At 41.4% G+C, this 19,868-nt stretch overlaps 1 protein-coding gene across 1 annotated transcript; it reads left to right on the forward strand.

The window, feature by feature from the left end:
• Positions 1 to 510: 510 nt before the first annotated feature.
• htr7c (5-hydroxytryptamine (serotonin) receptor 7c) lies at positions 511 to 18,708 on the forward strand (the record flags this gene model as incomplete). The annotated part of the gene is made up of 2 exons (XM_079269757.1): positions 511 to 1,049; positions 17,970 to 18,708. The coding sequence occupies exons 1-2, from the start codon at positions 583 to 585 to the stop codon at positions 18,706 to 18,708; spliced, it is 1,206 nt and encodes a 401-aa protein (XP_079125883.1). The 5' UTR covers positions 511 to 582.
• Positions 18,709 to 19,868: the final 1,160 nt, after the last annotated feature.

Below are 19,868 nucleotides of genomic sequence, written 5' to 3' on the forward strand. Positions count from 1 at the left end.
AACTAACAAGGTGAATATGCTGCAGTTTGGAGAGGGAACCTTAACAGCAAGAAAGCATAAATAACCTTACACTATTCATGGTTTTGCACGCTTGGAGCTCCTTGAATCTACTTTGAAACCGCTGCCGTATCGCTCATGTCTCGTATGCAGTTGGCTGTCTGTGCGCCTCAAGCGATGCGTCACGTTGATAGGTGCGGTTTGCGCAGCGCAACTCCCCCAATAGTCCATATTTGTCCATATTTGTCCGGTTAGTGGACCAAGAAACAAGCACTTCGGGAGCCGCTATGTTTATGTTCTGTAACTTTTTTTTACATTGCATAGTTTTGGAGTAAAAGTTGTTTTTCCTTGTCGGGATGGAGCACGCACTTATTTCACTCGAGACAGATCATTGAAACTGAAATAGAAACCAGTCGAGAACCCACTGTGAGTTGTTGGCAGCTGTGATGCGGTGCAGCTGCAGCAGCCTCGATCTAAAACCGCTGGACAGGAGCCGAGAGCAGCTTACACATCTCCAAATATGCGCGTAATTGGAGTGTACTGGCGAGGCGTCCCTTGCACCCCTTCCCAGATAACGTTGTCGTGATGTACAATACTTCGGAAATTGAGCTCACTTTTAACAAGAGGGAGGATATTTCCGAAGTTATCAATGGCACTCTGCAGCTTCTCTACAACGTCCTCGTCACCATCAGTCCCACAGCCATGTGGAACGAGTCGTGCGGGGAGCAGCTGCAGGATTTCGGGCACCCGGAGAAGATCATCATCGGGGTGATGTTGGCGATCATCACGGCGGTCACCGTCATGGGGAACACGCTGGTGGTGATCGCTGTGTGCGTGGTGAAGAAACTGAGACAACCTTCAAACTACCTTCTGGTATCTCTAGCAGTGGCGGACCTGTCAGTGGCTATAGTTGTGATGCCTTTCGTAATAGTGACAGACCTGACCGGGGGCAAGTGGCTTTTTGGAGAGGTGTTCTGCAACATCTTCATCGGCATGGATGTAATGTGCTGCACTGCCTCCATCATGACCCTGTGTGTGATCAGCGTCGATAGGTAAGTTGCGAAAAGTTAGCAAATTAAGCTGCTTTGATAATGAAGCCTGTTAATTCGCAGTGGCACCACAATTACGATTAAACCACAATTAAAACCGCTAAACCACCGAGGGCAGGAACTGTTCAAGTGCCAAATGAACTAATGAATTTGTTTTGTGCCAGAGAATGACATTTTAATGCCTCATTCAAGATCAACCGTTCCTGATCTGTGCGTTTAAAACCACTGAACCAGAAAATGAATATGCAGACTGTGATTCATTTATAGCACGCTTCATTAATTTGCTTGACCGGACTATGATCAGCGTTTCCTTTACGCAGTTGGGATCAGCGCCCATCGACCTCATAGCTGATGACTTTGGTATGTGATTTACATCTTCCTACACTTATATTAAGGACACACTGCACCTGCTCTCTATTATTTCGCCCGTAATAATTCATTTAAAGTGCTGTAGGCAGAGTTCACTTCAGAGAAAACAGAACTACCATTTCTGTTTTTCTGTTGCGCAACATACAAAAAGGAGCTTTGCCATTCTGGTGTGCAAAATGATTCATTCAAGTTAGTTCCCAAAAGCTCCACAGTAAGTTGCTGTAAATTCCACATTAAAATTGGGGGTGTGCACTCATCCCCACCCATCAAGAGCCACTCTGGATCTCAGGTATACACTACAGCTGAGCTCAGCCTGAAGGCTTGTGACAGATGAGACATGTCCACTTCTGCCACTAAGCCACAATAACGTTAAGTCAAATGAATGGTGTTATTGTTCTGCCTCAGTAAACACAATGAAGACAGAGGCTCGCTGTTGTATTGATGATCTGATTATTCCTCCCGCTTGCTAATCAGGCATTATTACCTCAGTGCAATACACCCAGAATTATGCATCTTTCCTGCTTGTTGATACACCGAGTACAAGGGACTTAAGTACGCCTGAGGAGCGAATGATATTAGGGAAGGAACAGGATCACATATATCAATCTGTGTTACAGTGTGATTGACAGAGCTGTGAATGTGTTTTGGGCTGATGAAAATATAGGGTCGGTGATTCAATCTCACACCATGAAATCAAAGTGTGCACAACCACCAAACCACATCATTCTGGAGGATCTTCTCCACGAATTCCTGCTTATTGTGGACCTCAAGACTAACTGAGAATTTAAAATAATTATGAAGTCAGTTTGGGATTATTTTGGCACACAATCGTACAGACAGCTCTGTAAACTGTTTGTGCTGATCTGCATGAAAACAGGCTCGTTTTAATGAAACAAAGCAGAGTGAGTTCGGTATATGATTCACAATGGGAATCCTGGAGATAATTCATTAGAATGGTAATTGCCAATTAGACACATGATTAGCTGTAATTAGGGCTCACTCACTGTCATTTAGGATTCCCAAGGACATGCATTGGAAAATTAGGCAGGACAGAAGGGAGAGCTGCAAATGAGGCTCAGGATTGAACAGGTTTGTTTGTGGGGGTTGTGCAGTTCCTGAAAACTAGTGCTCTGCTGCAGAGGGATATTTACTGTCTCTCAGAGCTCCTTTAAATAAATGCACGCATATGCCAGTATGAACAATGTGGTGCTAGAGTCGTGGTCCTAGTGGTTCCTAGTTTGGGGCCAATTCATTTATGATCTTGCAGGAACTTGACAGGCTTAAATAGATACTCTCAGAGAAACTGCTGTCATTCTGGTGGAACACAGAATCTTTGACATTCACCATCCGATTTATCGCAAATGTATTCAGCGCCGGATAAATACACGTAGGCTTCTGGTAACAAATTGTTGTTGGCTCCCACAATATAAACTGAAATAATGAAGATTTAATACAACATTTTGACACATGACACTTATACGTTACAAGACAGCGTCTCAAGATTCGTTAAAGGGATGCGGTATTGCACCTCCGTAAAGTTGGAGGACATTTACAGAATGATTCAAATGGATGCTGCATTGATGCAGCATGAGCTATCTTTGGATGTTAAGCATTGGTCAAACCCTCAAAACATTGAACGTTTTCCCATACTGCAAGTCAACAGTATATTTTTGTCAGAGCACCCCTGCCTGGTAAACTCTCATGTCTTTCAAGCTCCACGCCTTTAGAAAGCTCCATTAGGAGCCAAAGAATACCCTTTTCACAGATTTAGTAGGTACTCACTGTGACGAGTAAACTGAACAATGATTTGCAAAATCCATGGAGTGCCTCTTTAAAAATTTCACTTCAATAATAAACAAAACAATCTTACATTCGTTTGAAAGCTGAATGTTTAGCCTATTGTCTCTTTCCCCCCAGCAATATGTTAGAAAAATCATCTACTACAGCAATAATGTCCCTTATAAACCTGAGTTTAGTAACCTTTCTCACCCAATAAAAGCGAGCTATTCACAGACGTGAAGAAAAGGTGACCCATCCTGTGGCCTGCGTCACGTCAAAATAACTGCAGAATACTCCTCCGTGGTATTGATTTTATACTGTATGTGCAAATGTGGATTCATGGCTGTGAAAGCCATGCTTATGGATGAGTACCCATTCAGCACCTCCAGCTTCTTTAAGTGGAGATCCAACACTGCGAATTGAACCTAACACACCACAGCACTGACCCAGTCACAGCAGAAGAGTCCAGCCTGAGTATTGGGAAGTGAACAAAAGCAAATCTATATATGAATGTAGGTCTGCTCTTTCACAAGATATCCCAGCATGCAATTTCGGCTCAGGCTTAACCACTTTTGTGCCCACATCCCTAAAAAGTTAGGCTCTATTTTGACTACACTCAGTATTTACCTTCACTGAGAGTAATACGCTGTATGCTCAATAATTCAAAAGTGAAATATGAATGATTTATTCACAACAGTGGGAAGAGGGGGTAGTCCTTTTCTGTAGTTTCTCACATGTCCAAGAAAAGACATGAATGGAGGAGCTTGGGAGCATGAGACATACAGTAGTTCAATTTGAAAACCAAATATAGCTCGGCTTAACTACCAGTGAACGTGTGGAAGATGGATGGGATGTAGGCCAAGAAAAAATATCACATAACTGCAGTGATGTAAACTTTTCCACCAAGGTTCAGACGAAAGAAAACACAGTGTAGGTGTGATCACACCCGTAAGCTTCTGCAAGGGATTTGAGGGAGAAAATCACACACAGCTCCCGTATTGACCCTCGATCCACATCTGGCAATATTTTTGTGAGGTCGGCGAGTAAGTTCCTCCCAGGAGAGGCAGCGCTTGGTTAGTGCAACTGGGGGACATCCACCCGCATTAGCAGATACAGATGACTTCCCCCAGCTGACGCATCCTCAGGTAATGTGATGTGACGCCTAAGCACCACTCTCTCAGGCACTATTCTCTTCCCACTTGTCGGGCCACCTCACTGAAATGCGGAGGATTGGACATCTCCTCCGAGGCCAATGCGATCAGATCAAACACAGACAGTTCATGCTTGTAAAGAAATGCTAAATCGCGTCAGAAAGTGTGTTTTGGCACTAAATAGGATGTTACACGGCATTCTTTAATCTTATGATCCAAACCAGTTTACAGAGAGTGCTACATTTTAGACGGTTTAGAAATCACAAGAGACACATTGAATGTTTCAAGCCACTACAGCTGTTTCATAGAGAGAAGACAAACCACTCTCCTTTTTAAAGTAATCCACCTCATGTAAACAAGGACTTCTTCCGGAGCAAAACTGCTGTCAATGAAAACATTTCAGACCAGCATTAAATAAAAATGCTGGGAGAAGGCATTTGGCAAGTTAATCTTTGATAAGTGCTGTTTGTACTGTCAACCGCAGCTCACTTTCCATCCTATTTGACTGTCTGTTTGACTTCTTTTACAGAAGCACATGAAGTGAGAGACAAAATGTCCCCTGATCATGTGGTCAAATAGGGTGGTATGTGTGGGAATGGAGCCGAAGGGGGTTGAGATGACTGAGAAAAGAAAGTCAAAGAGAGGAGAGCAGAAATGATGGCAGTGGCTTGTTTCTCTTTTGACTTTGTGATTGGTCTTTACTTTTACCAGAGGATTACTTGCAAATCATCTTGTATGGTGTAAGCAGCCATGATTTGAAAGCCTTGTCGTTGGCTCATTCGTAGAATAAATATATTCAGGTGCAGGATGTGTCTATCGTGGAATGCTGCAATCAGGCCTGGACGTCACCATATTTAGCAGATTTCAATGTGTTTCGATTTCAAGTTTCTTGTGATATGCAAGAGGAAGTAGTATATTGCAATAAGATGCTTGTGGTCTGTTTACCTCCTGATGAAACAGAAAAAGAAAGAAAAACATTTCCAACAACATATACACAATGTTTATGCATCCAAGTGTTCAGGACAAGGATTCTCATACCTCTAAAAACAAGAATCATAGAGATGAAAAGCTGAAGTCAATCATTCAAGCTAACTAAATGCTAACTGTAGAGAACATGGTCAACATTCATGAGAAATGTAAATGACACTCCTTAGCTTGATTTGTCGAATGGCATGAAAGCATGTCCTGACCAAATATTTCCAATTCCTTTCCAGTTGCATTCTCACTCTGTAGTTCTTTGAAGAGATCCTCCTAATTTGCAAATAGCTTAAGAAAAAGGGCAGAAATGCAACATTAAACTGAATGTGATCTAATAACCAAAACAAGACGAAGAGGAAGAGAACAAGACCAAGAGTCTAAAACCATAGCTAGCATCAGCCTGCTAACATGCTCAGAATGCCGATGCTAACATGCCGATTTGTTTTTATCAGGTGTAATGTTAAACATGAGTTAAAGTTCTCAAAATGATTCTGTCACCCCCCCCCCCTTTTAGAGGAAGAAAGGTTTTTATTTTTGTCCTTCTGTAAACCTAACGGCTCTGAATGAACACCATTGCTAAGCACACACACTTTGAAAACGACTGTTTTTACCTGTTAACATGCAAACATTTGCATTATCATGAAATGCCTTGATGAAAAAAAACGTAAACGGCGCAGATATTCATGTGTCACTGACACAAAATCTGTGATTTGATTGATTGTGTTGATTCATTGGTTGTCTCTGCAGGGAGCCACTTAAATCAGATTTGCCGACACAACTAATCAGTGAGCTCTTGAACCAGATCCAGCTATGCATGATGTTTGAATAGTAGCATTGATGGATCAAAGACTGGAATTAAAATATTCAGCCAAAGTGTTTCACTAAATAAAATGAGGTTATGAAGGAGATTGTTTTGGGCTGTCATGTTGATGTTTTGAGTGATTTGCAACTTCCTATTATTTGGTAAAAAAAACATCTGACCCCAATTTGATGTTTCTGTTTTCCTTCCTTGCACAAAAAATACACACAGTTGTTGATGTTTTGAGGGAGTCTTAAGAACCCAGGGTTGATGAAAACTGTTAGAAACCCTTGTTTAGGGGGGAGCTAGGGGGATGGAACTTTCATACGTCAGCAGCAGTATTGGTACGTGACACCTTCCTGAGCAATTAGAAGATGATGGATTACTAACTGGTCCACAGATAGAGATCTGAGTTTTACTTTGCTATTCCCAGCTTGTCACTCTATTTACCCAGCAATCTCTGGGGACAGGGAGAATAAAAGGGCAAAGTGCTGAGTGACTTTAGTATGGCATAAATCAAGCTTTGTGTTTGGCATAACAAAGGTGGGGTCCATTATTCATCATGATTCAACAAAGTGCCAACGAGCATTTACCAAGCAGAGAGATAATGAGTTTCCTGTTGATGGAGCTGAGAGGCTGCAAACACACTATACTGTGGATTGCAGATAATACATTTTGAACGTTAAGCATATTGCTGCTGTTGCAGAACAATGCAACTCAAGTTTTGGCATTTAGTTCAACTGTGAACATGAACTGAATATTTATACGGTCCATCAAATCCAGGCATAAATGCTCCTGTACACAAAAACTGAGTCGTTAAAGGGATAGTTCCAATGTTTTGAAGTGGGGTTGTCAGTATATTACCTACAGTAGATGACGGTTGGCACGTCCCCAGTTTGGAGAAGCAGACAAGAGTTACTGCATGGAAGCAATGTACTGCTGCGGTTGGGTGCAGCAGCAAAACTTATTTTAGTCACATAAAAGAAAGGCCCAGCTGACAGAAAATCAGTTTAAGTTTATGCTATATTTAAAATATTTTAGCTGGTTTACCTTGTTGTGAGAAAGCCATTTCTATGCTCTCGAAAGAAAAATAACGAATACAAAAAAACTAATATTGCCTCGCAGAACACAGGGTTGCTGCTTTGCCGCTGCCTTGATGGATTCGTTTGTTTGTGTAATGGTGTGACTTTGGTAAAACCGAATAAATTAAGTTGCACAATAACACAAATAAACTGACCGATCGAGGCAGCGATAGACCAGCGACTCCTGTGTTGTGCAAGGTAAAACTACTATTTTTTCCAATGGAGTATACTGGCTTTGAAGAGAGCATGTATAACGTCTTCAGTGTCGACTGTATATCTGTCTCATGGCAAGGTAAACCTGCTAAAATATTCTAAATATAGTGTACACACAGGTAACTGACTCTGGAAAAGTACCTCATACAACACCAGTTGAAAACATCCAAACTATCCCTTTGACTTAAACCAGTGACCAACCTTTTGCATCCATGTGTATTTGTTTAGAGGGGGCATAAAGTCAGTGTAAATGCTTGTATTTGAGCTGACGATGATGAGGATGATGATGCTCAACATGTTCACCACCACCACCGTAGTTTATCCTGTTAACATGCTGACATATACTAATCAGTACTAAACATAAACCCATGAAGCTGAAGCTGATGGGAATGTCATGACAAAAGTCAAGGAATCATTAAAGTCATTGGGGAAACATTGTCTGGGGACTTTGACATTTTCTACCAATATATCAAGTAGATTTGCAATATTTCCCCGGATAAGTGAGAACTTCAACCTGTTGGTGGCACTAGATGAGAAGTCGTGTCTGTAGGATTCATCCTCTGGGGACCATGAATGCCTCTAAAAAATATCACAGCCATCCATCCAGCAGTTGTTGGGATATTTCAGTCCAGACCAAAGTGTGGAACGAAAGACCGACCGACATTGCCATCCCTAGAGACACGCAGCTAGCATGGCCAATGATATTAGCTTGCTAGCTTAGAACCATTTGCCAGTTTTGGTGAATTGTGTGTGTGTGCCTGTGTCTGTGAGTATGTACACGGAGGATTAGCCCCAGTGAGACGAAGAAGGCGTACTATATTGACTTTGCTGTGCAAATTTCAGAGGTACTTTTCTTCAGCTCTACTGTAGCTCTTACGAATTAGAAACCTTCATTTCTTTTGTCTACATTAAGCTCATTGACGCTGTTTCTAACTCATCATTATGTGCACTGCTTTAGCTACACAACAGTGACCCTTAATTCACCACATCAGTATTGCTATCTTGTTGCCCATAATGGTATTTTGTTTGTTTATCTTTCAAATTAGTCTGCGTGAAGATGAATCCTGGAAATGTACAAACGTGATACTGTACATACACTGTAAATATGCTTTGCCAGTAAAAAGAGACTGAATAACTGAGTTATGTTCTCTCTCTCGCTGCTCATAGGCGAGATAAACAGCAGTGAAATTGCTGTTGTAATGAATATTCCTGTCATCAGCTAGAGTTGTGTCTGGGTAGTGCACACTATGCTCAGAGAGGAGCATAGATTCAACCTCCATATCTTATGATGCATATCACCTGGTGCAGAATCAAATTACATTATATTCGCTTTCTTCTCCTGGAAAGCATTAATATCAGTCCAGCTGATGTAAGCAGTAAAGCAGTTGTTGTCTATTTTTTTGAATCAAAATGGTCCTTTATAGAATATTATTTAAATGTTTGATTTCTAGGTTTTTCATTAAAATGACACACCCAACATCTGGCTGAAGACTGAAGGCATATTGGAGATCCAATTAATCATTTAGAAGATCAGAAGGCCTCAAATCTCCAGTTGAGGTTGAGAACCAGAGAAGACAGAAATGCAGGAATCTACATTATGTCAAGAATCAATGAGCTGTTTTTCTTTTTCTCATATGACATTATTGACACTTGGATATAAACCCAGTGAAAGAGAAAACCGATACATATCTGCTGCTGTGGTGATGTTCAATGACTATTTAAACAGTGATAACTCAGCTGTTGCCCTATAGGTATATATGGAAGAGGCCTTAGGCAAAGTTGGGTTTATTTCTATAGTACCCTTCAACAACAAGACATAAATACATAAAAAAACATTTATATAATTACATTTGTTATGTTGTTATTTTGGGGGAAAGCTTAATTTTTAGGTTCCTGGACTGAATTCACTGAATACCAATCATTTAGGGGATTGTCTATTAAATGCACTGCATTCAGGAATAATGACCCTAAAAACATTTAGAAAGGTTATTTGTAGCTGAGGGTTGGATGAAGTGTGAATTTAATTATTGTCGAACTTACTATCCATGACTTGTACAGGTTTGATCTGGGTTTTGGGTTTGTTTGTACACGATTGAACGTTTTGTTCTATAAAAGTTCCCAGGAGATAAACAACACATTTGAACCTTGAATTGAAATATGTCAGAACTACATAACAGATAATTTACTATGCACAAGATGAAGCATTCATAATAATACAATTCAGCAATAATACAGGTATCTAAAGCATTCTCTTGCCCTTAGCTGAGTTTTTAAATATCTTTGATATTTTCATGACCCAAAAATAAAAGGTCAGGAAGAGAATACAAGGAGGAGAACAAGCACAGTCTTCAACGTTTGCCTCCATGTTACATGGTGTCTAGTGACTCAGGAACAAGTTAGATACAACTCCTCCGTGCTGTCCTTTTCCATTTTCAGAGCCGCAAAATGATGACATATAATCGACCGCACAGCTACTTCAGCTTCTCTAACGGCTGGCTAGATGCCAATTTGGAAGAAAGAGAGTCGGCTCAAAAAGGAGCTGCCTGTGGTATCCTTGGTAACTAAAATTGTTCAACATTTTTTTCTAAAGGTCAAAAGTAAAATGGACGGAAGCGGGGAATTAGATACCGCCCCCACATCTGAGACTACATCTGAGCTTATTTAATTTTCGAGGTGTCCTTTGAGAGAACGAGCGCCATCGGTGACAGAACCAAAGGGAAGGTGACTGAGATGAGAGGCTCTCTCACATCATCGTGACAGGAAAAAGAGAAGACGATGGACTTGCTGGCACGTATTTAGTCACCTCCATTAGCATACTTGACTCATTGTATAGTAATGAAGTGAGAGTTAGCGCACTCATTAATATTTGAGTGAGCTTTCTGGGATCTCACTAAATGAGTTTGCAGAGTTGGGGCTGCTCAAGGGATGCTGACCACAGTAAATGTACATTGTGGTAGGCAATAATAGCACTCCACTTGCCATATTGCATGCAAATTACGATAAAGCTTATTCCTGAACATATCCCACTGAGGGAGTGGGATGGAGTCAAATTAAATTTTCCTGGTAGAAATATAGGTCTATATAGGCTTTGTATCTGCACCACAAATCTGGTCACCATGGCTGCCACTGGATAATGGAAGTGCATTAAAGAATTGACAGAAAGCAAAAAAAGGCTAAATGCACAACGGGTCCGCAAGAATCCATTCAGAAAGTAAAAGTAAATGGTATGACGTGGCAGACACGGAAAGCTGTTCTTAACTTGTCTCACACTAAAAAACATTCAGGAAAGACCACAGACACAAGGTTTATGACTAAAATATTTAGTTGACTGTTTCCGAACAGTGCTGTTCAAAAAAGTCAGAGCATCTTTGTTGTTTATGCAAATGTGAATTTGGTGTTGACCTAATTATTGTTTGCTTCCATAACAGGTTATTTATAGTCAGGGCCATGGAAATTAAGGTTGTGACCAATTTGCTTCTGCTCCAGAATATTAACCACAATAAATAGTAAGACGTGAGAGAGAGAGAGAGAGAGAGAGAGAGAGAGAGAGAGAGAGAGAGAGAGAGAGAGAGAGAGAGAGAGAGAGAGAGAAAGAGAGATATCATGGTCTGCGTTACATACAGAATAACTCAAAACACGAGACATAACATGTTAATTTATTGCGTAAACCAGACGGGACGAAACCCCGGTCTCTGGAGTCAAAGTCCTGCACTTTGAATGTCCGGCATAGTCGATAAATGTAGCGATTTCTTCACTGATGTAACACCAACTTAATTGGGAGGACAATTGCGTAATATATCATTTCTAGCAGACAGGGTTGTCCAAAGACACAAAAAAATTCTTGATGACTTAAAGATAATGATAAAATATTCATCACACATATAAAGGTGATTTCAGAATATAAAAAGGAACTCATTTTGACTAGTTTGGGAAAAAAATAGGTCTTGGCAATTTGCATGATGGACAAAAAAAGCAAAGAACGTGTGGAAAAAAGCCAAGCCCTATAATTGTCTAACTAAAGATTTTAAAGCACGCCAGTTTACGTCTCATCATGACTTACTGTGCACTACAGAAAAAAATAAAGTTGATTCTGTTCAACTTAGTTTGTTCAAGCCATGGATCACAGATCATGAGATAGAGTGTGAGTGCTTTTGAAGTATCTTGAGGACTGGAAGCGCAAGCTCTCCGAGACTGCCATTATCAGAATGAAGAGGTTGAAAAAAACACCCATGAAAGATCAGGGCCAGATGATGCTGTCAGAGCCCGCTGGGAAAGGGAGTCCGACGAGTGAGCCGAACAGAGAGAAAAACATTAAATAATGTGTGTGATGGGAATTGTGTTTTCTTTCCCCTTTAAACTTATGTTGAACGTACTTATTCAGTTTTGCAATACACACACACACTCACGCATACACACATATACATATAGATTGTATATGTAGCATGACAGCTAATATTTCAATCCCTGTATTGTTGAACATTAGTGTGTGTGTGTGTGTGTGTGTTTGCATTAAGAGCAGTGAATGCCTATCTCACAAATCTTCATGAGATGTTGCTGAATTTGTCTGTGTTCAGTCATTTGTTCATATGCTTTTTCTCCTGCACTATTCAGTAGATGCAGGGTGATGGTGCATTAGAGGGGTCAAAACGCTGGTGAGATGATCTAACAGTGTCTGAATATCCTGCACCCGACACACCTTTCCAACGTTGGAATTTGGACAATCACGCTCACTTCAGGCAGAGATTGGCCAGGTGTGTGGAAGGGAGACAGTAATCAATTTTCTTATGCACAAACAAGCGCCGCACTACGAATGCCTCCCGCGAATGATTTCGTCCTTCTCATTTGAATGATTATTGTGTCTTAGCCCTCACTATCCTGGCAGGCTTTTCAAACCTCCTTCCAGTGTGGCAGGTCAGAGCTCTTTAACCACCTGTTGTGATCGGACGACATGTTCATTTAACTAGTTTGTTTTTCAGAATACCCCACTGTTAAGTCAACTTGCTGTGCTATCTTGTGGAGGGTTGATCTGCTCAAAGTTGTGATTGCAACTCTACTCATCTGTGGCTTACCTGAACTACACCTTATATTGTGTTGCTGAGTTTATGTGTAGCTTTTTAGTCGCCATTATCTTCTATTCTATGACCCGATTCTCAATAATCTACTTCGTAGAGCCCGTATAGCGTATTTGCTTTGTTTTCAAAGGACACCCTGCTCTGACAGGGATGGACACGCTGGCTGTTTGAAGGGGAATCCATTCATCATTGTGGCACTAATAGCTGCCCATCATCTCTATTGCTGTGAGAGCCAGTAAGCACCCTATAGAGACAGGTGTTGTGCTGTGCAGAGGTCATAAAATATCCACAGTACTGCTTTACAACAATTAGGAGGAAGTAACACAGACATTATAAAGGCATCAGGACTTTAAGTCGGATGAGTGGAAGCATTGTTTATAGGTGTGCCTTTCAACTAACCGCAGTGATTTTGTAAATAGCTCACCTTTATGAAAAGCTTACGACTCCAACATTATTAGGAGGCGTGATCATTTTTAAATGGTTGTCAGGGGTGCAATCTGTGGGCGATTGAAAACTACAATTATATACGGAGCCCACAAGTGCCTTGAGATTTGGGAAACATTCTAGGGATTAAAAGTAATTTTGTGTCAGACATGCCCCTCAAAGTAGTTGCTGTTATTGTCCTTGTAGGATGTGTTACTGTCCTTAAGGACAAATACAGCAACCATCAAAATACACCATTGATGATTCCAAACTATCTTGCGATCCAATATAGTATGTAGATCACAACTGAACGAGGGTGGCGCTAAGTACAATCAAAGTCTGAATAATACTTTTTTTAGACGACCAAAAATGTTATAATTAACTATAACTAATTGAAAACACACTGTGTTTCATGGTAATCTGTTCAATAGCTGAGGAGACATTTCAGTTTGCATCAAAGTGTTAGACCAACAGACTGTGTGACCATCTGACAATGCTATCCCTTTCCCACACAGCTGTTCTGGCTCGAAATAGGTTGAGTGCTTTAGTTTCACCAAAACCAGAAATGAATGAAACCTCAACCTTTCGCTTAACAGCCCATACAGCATTATGTCTCCCTATCACCCTGTGACTGAAGGAGTAATTCAAGAGTAATTCGGTTATTAGCAGCTATTTTCATGGCTAGATATCACTACGGGTAAGTGGCAGCATAAAGATAAGTCGGAAAATGTGTTTTTGTAATTTGGGTGAACTGCCATTCTATGCTTAATATCGACTCAGACAAGTGCAGCCCAACACTTAGAATCCCGCAGTCACGTCCTCAAAGTATCATTTCATCAAAACGATTGATTGAGCATAGAATAAGTTCTTAGTCATCATAAAGTACACACAATTTTGACCTACTCACTTTCTGGTAAACACTTCTTTTGTTGCGTCAGTTCGCAAGCATCTTCTTCGACGTGTCAGCTGAAATAAGTGCCAACACTGTTCACAGACTATTTGACACCAGTCTGACCTAAGCTGGCAGTCCTGTAGCTTGAGATAAATAACTAATGTGAGGGCTGAAGTAGGTCTGGATGACTCAGTTTGGCTTATGTAAGAGTCTATTAGAGATGTTTTTTGAAACTACGGCTGCTATTTTACTCACTCATTCAACCTGAAAGGGAGCAGAAGTCAGAGAACAAAGCAGAACCTGACCTAAACCGGTGCAAGTTTGTCTGATCTAAAAGGAGTACGGCAGAATTCAGTGTTGAGTATGAAACAGATGGGATTACTCCTTTGCTTCCTTTTTGAGGAGAAAATGACAGCTCCGCAGTGTGCTCTGTGAGAGAAGCAGCTCAATTTCTGTCGTACGGAGGTTCCTCAAATAGAATAGGAGAGCTGAAGCATTCCTGGAGGACTGACGGTGTTGTCTGATGTCGGAGAAAAATCCCAGAACTCTCTCTAGACAGAGTTGATCCTCTTCGGTCTAGGTCAGCTCAGAATAAATACTGTTTATTTTTTGTTGGAATTCATTTTTTACCCAAAAAGATACCTTGGTTTAGGGTTATTCAGGTTGGTATTACTAGAACAGTACACCAAAAATCATAAGTAAGGTTAAGGTTAAGTATTTTGCATCAGGTGTTTTCAGATTTCTCTCACTCACTTTACGTAAAACAAAACCAAGCATGAATGCAGTGAATACACACTGCTGACTTCTGGATAAAAAAGCAGCCAAGCTGCATTCAGTTATTGAAGACGCAGTTCTTCAACAAAAGGCTTTGATTTCAGGCAACGTCTGCATCTCTGTGCACCAATTCACTCACACAGATGGACTGTGTCAAAAAATGACATTCTGCCTAAAATGGGAAACGTTTCACTTTTTCACAGGCTCATTATGGATTGCCCTCAAGTATATGACATAGGAATTCTAAATGCCTCAGTGAGGTGAATGAGCGAGGATTCTCTGGTGGAGAGTTTCTGTGGGAAAAAAAGTAATTTGACAGACTTCCCTCCTGGTTACTTTCTTTTGAGGAGATCCTGTTCTAAATGTACCGCTCCTCTGCCCAAAACAACTGCAGCTTGGTAAATATTTCACAGAGTATCCCCTCTCACAGACATAAAAGGTTTGATTGGTGGTCCTGGAGATGCCTGACGACTGTTGCACACCAGAGCCGCTTGCAGCGCAGAGAATAGTTGACTTTACTGTGCCCTAGCTGGCAGCCTAGCGGAAGTAATGGGATTCTACATTAGCACGGGCACACTGTTTGTCAGTGGCAGGGTAATCCCCTCGGGCTGCTGGGACTGTGGATATGTCCCAAATCCTCCAGAGATGTGAAAAAGCACACTCTAAACTCTCTATGTGTGTCACTGTTACTGTTTAGTGCACGGCGAGTTCTGGGAGGTGCTTATAATCCGTTGCCACTGTTTATTTTTGCAAGATTATGTGCTTCCTCTGAGGTGTGAGGTGGTTTTAAATATGTTATGCATTTTGTAAAATATGCTAGAATTTCACATTTATTTTTGCACAATGCTATAAAATGATGTTCCTTTAAGCTGCTATAATAAACATTTCAGTTAACAATGGATTAAATCTGAGAGGGGTCGCTTGTTGTGATGAAACCACAGAGAATTATCACCTGATTTTGTAGTTCTGTTTCAGCTTTACTGAGCTTTTTAATATCTTTAAGCTCACTGTTTTGGTTTTATTTTACTGTTTTGAGTCACTAAAACAGCTTTCATGAGTGTTTTCAGACAGTTATTGCAGTTTTAATAATTCTTCACTGATTTATTCATATTGTGCATATTTTTACGTGTTTATTTGGCGTTATTAGTTGTATAACCCAAATTTTGCCTGGTTCCGTATTATACACTGTTCATGCGGTGCTGTATGCTCTCACTGGGTCTCTGGGGTCAGAGGAGTTTAATCCCTTTATGTCAAAATGAACAAGATAAAACCAACCGGAGCTCCCACAGATGTTTGCGTCAACTCATCCTGCTAACGACAAGCAGGAAGCGGTGTAATGGAGTGTTAAAATGCATGCTGTCTTGTCCAACTTGGCAGTTGTTTGTCTCCAAAGGATGATGAGAGGATTTCTTTTCTTCAACGTGAGTGCGTCTGAAAACAGCTCTGCTTTCTAAAGGGCTGCAGATGAGTCATAGAATTGTGGAGAGCTGCCCTCCACCCCCCACAGGCACACAAATATCACCCCAAATAAGCACCACAAGCACCTTCCTCATTATTGAATAATGCATTCAGAGGAGTGTTGCATTACTGGGTTTCCATTATGTATTCCTAAGAATTCCCACAGCATGGAGTGTACCCATCTCAGGATCTGCCTTGTATCTATTTCACATCGCTCACTTGGATGTGTTCAGCCCTAAGTCAATTTTAAGTGAGGTGTGTTAACTAGGCAGAGCAGTGGTTGAAGGCATTGGGGGTTGAATACACAGTAGTTGTTATGTAATATTCAGTGAGCCCAACTAATCTAAGCCAAGGGATCTGTAAGAAGGACTCAGTAACAGTGTTTATATGGTTTGAATGGGAACCACAAAGTCACTGTCAAGGCGTCTGATATGTGATGTCACTTATACCCAATATCAAATTTAATGAACAGCAATGCGTTAAAACATTGTGAATACATTTTTGATTGAAATGAGGGATGCGCATTTGGCTTTGTTTCCGCTCTTGTGTCTCATGGTCGTCTGTGCCATCAGTCGTCCACTCAAACTGCCATGGGCGACAAAATAATGTCTAAAATAAATAATGGATGTTTCACTTGTTGTCACTGCAACGCTGACAAATTCTGATATAAGTGGCATGTAGGTCACATGCTGCAAGTGACCATCGAATTATACATGTGGTCCAGATAGGAAATGGGGGAAAAAAAAATCGGGACTCTGTGTAGCTTTTTAAGCTGATTAGAGAACATCAGATCTGTGTCAGATGTTTGAGGGGGTCGGGGGTGGTGCAGCGGGAATATAATCGAGTGCTCTTAGCTGCAGTGCAATTGTAGCCTGATTGTCCTTTTCAATTTATTCTGTCTAAATCAATACCCCTTGCACTGTGTGTTGTCATTTGTTAACAATCTACAGTTTTCAGCGGTACCCTATTTTCTTAGCTTGCAGCTAACTGAAAATTTAGACTGCTATTAGCAAATACGTTTTTGTTGCTGTGCTGTGTATGAGCACAGTTTGAAAAAGCACTGGAATTGATTTTCTTGGGTTATTTTGGCATACGGCATGTTTGACACACAAACAAAGTTGTTTAATTATTGCCTGTCCTTTAATCTGAATGTAACAGAATATTGAGTACAGATTGTACACAGTCACATGGCATTTGTAACAGGCACAAAACTGCTTTATAAATGTGTAAACAGAGATCGGACCTCGAGTCGTATAAACTAAACATCTAAAAGTGGAAAGTCCTGAGAAAACTGAGATGAATTTGCTGTCCACAGTGCTGATAGCATCGTATCACTGATGGACAACGAGACGAATTGGCCAGTGCTCCCTCAAGCTTTTTATCTTGAGATTAACAATAGAGACGGAAAACAGAAAAACAGCCAGGAGTGACAAATATACAGCTATCATCAATGATGCATTTGATGCTGATGAAGGCTGTGGGCTTACAGCCAAAACACATTGCGATGTACACACAGATTGATCATTTTGTGAGGTTAGTGGCTATTTTCCCAGTTTTGTACAAACCTTTCACACATCATTTTATCTTTATTTCTCTGACACCTCCAGCTGCTATTTGAAACTACTGAGCTGCCCTTTGCTTGATAGCTCCCTCTCTACCTGCTAAGCTCCCCCAAAGCCAAAAACAGCAAAACAAAAAGCTAATGGTCCTCCAGGACGGAGAGGACATGGATTTCTGTTCTTCAGCAGAGTGTCTGGGTGCATTATATGTAAGTTATTGTCCTTGTTTCCTTGAAGATAAAGCTACTGTGCTGGACAAGGTATTAAACGCTTTTTAGAGAAAACATCAACGTAGCTTCAACTGCTTTTCGTCCTATGAAGAAAATCAGCCTGGAGGCTAGTACTGATAATTATTTTGTGTCGTTTCCTCACAGATATCTGGGGATCACACGGCCCCTCACCTACCCAGCCCGGCAGAACGGTCAGCTAATGGCGAAGATGATCCTGGGAGTGTGGCTGGCGTCAGCATCCATCACCCTGCCACCTTTCTGTGGCTGGGCCAAAAACGTCCACACAGCCGGTGTGTGCCTCATTAGCCAAGACTTTGGCTACACCATCTATTCCACGGCTGTAGCCTTCTACATCCCTATGCTGGTCATGCTGGTCATGTACTACAAGATCTTCAGGGCAGCTCGCAAGAGTGGCGCCAAGCACCGCTTCCCTGACCTTTCGCGGCGCGAGCGCCTCGAAACAGTAACTAATGAGGCGCTGCGAATGCAGGGCCTGAAGCCGCTCGGTGTGGTGGAGGAGTGCGCGGCCTTGTCCCGCCTGCTGAACCGTGAGCGCAGGAACATCTCCATCTTCAAGAGGGAGCAGAAAGCAGCGACAACACTAGGGGTGATCGTGGGGGTCTTCGCTGTGTGCTGGCTGCCGTTCTTCATCCTGTCCACTGCCAGGCCCTTTATCTGTGGAGTGGAGTGTAGTTGTGTGCCCATCTGGCTGGAGCGCACGCTGCTCTGGTTAGGCTACGCCAACTCCTTAATGAACCCCTTCATCTACGCCTTCTTCAACCGAGACCTGCGCTCCACTTATCGTGACCTTCTCCGCTGTCGTTATCGCAACATCAACCGCAGACTGTCTGCTGTGGGCGTGCATGAGGCTCTCAAGGTTTAAAGCAGGGTACTTCAGCATCATATATCGAATCTCAAAAAGTGGGGTATGGCGGCCCTGTGCTTGTGCACTTGGTGCTTACAAGGCAACATGTAGCCTTCACAGCAGGCCTGTAGATAAGACGAAGACTGGCGAAATGGGAGTCACTGATGGTGGCACTTTGGCCCCTCCGCAAAGGCAGAGAGACAGCGCAATCACTTCATTTTGTGTGTGACTCAGTATTTTGGGAAAGAAAATCACAGAGCGTACTTGATGGGCTATTCAAGTCGACAGTGCTTTTGTGCATATGCCACAATTCCGTCCTGGCTCTGGATGCATGGAAGGATAATGTAGTGACAAAGAAAATGACATGTAAACACAATCAATCATCCTTGGGCTTTCAGAGGAAACAGAAAGTAAACAGATTTTTGTATATCTACAAAATTGATGTTTGATTAGGAGAAAACATTTGTTATGTGGCACGTGTCTTTTGAACATCTTCATCTCAACACGCATTTGAGTACCTCCAAGATTAATTTCAAACAGAGTGAACACTGAGGTTCATTGTGCTTTGTGCCAGGATTAAATATTTTTTATATCACTTAATCTCCAGTCATACTTTTCAAGTTGTCCTCTCACTAAATTTAACAGGAGCACCTTAAATCTTTCACAAATGTTTAAAGTGTGATGATGACGAGGGAATGAAGGTGGGTGGAAAATCGTGTTAAAATGAAACATGAAGGGAACATTTCCATTCATGATATTTCAGTGTTTGCTGCTACAAAAATGAACTGAAAGTAGTTTCCTTATAGTGTCTGCATGAAACATATGTGTCTTACATGCATCAATCATCAGACATTCTGAAGTGAAAGACAGTTTGGCAGAAGTGTTTTCTTGTTTCACCCAAACACTTGATCGCACACTTGAATTGAAACTGAACTCAATGATACCATGATACCATGATACTGTGGACATCCTCACTCTTGTTATTTTTGCCTTGATCAGTTTCATTCCACATTTAGCAGCTGACATTATTTGTTTCATACATCGAACTAGACCTGTTGAACTCTGCAGTTTCCTTTTAAGAAGTAGGACACTCACCGGCCCTACTTGTCAAAAGTGTTGCGATCTAAATTTTGAATCAGGATGTGGTCACTTCCCTCATGACATCGCTCTCATTTAAA

Source organism: Melanostigma gelatinosum, assembly GCF_949748355.1.
Source record: "Melanostigma gelatinosum genome assembly, chromosome: 6".
NCBI classification, from domain to species: Eukaryota; Metazoa; Chordata; class Actinopteri; order Perciformes; family Zoarcidae; genus Melanostigma; species Melanostigma gelatinosum.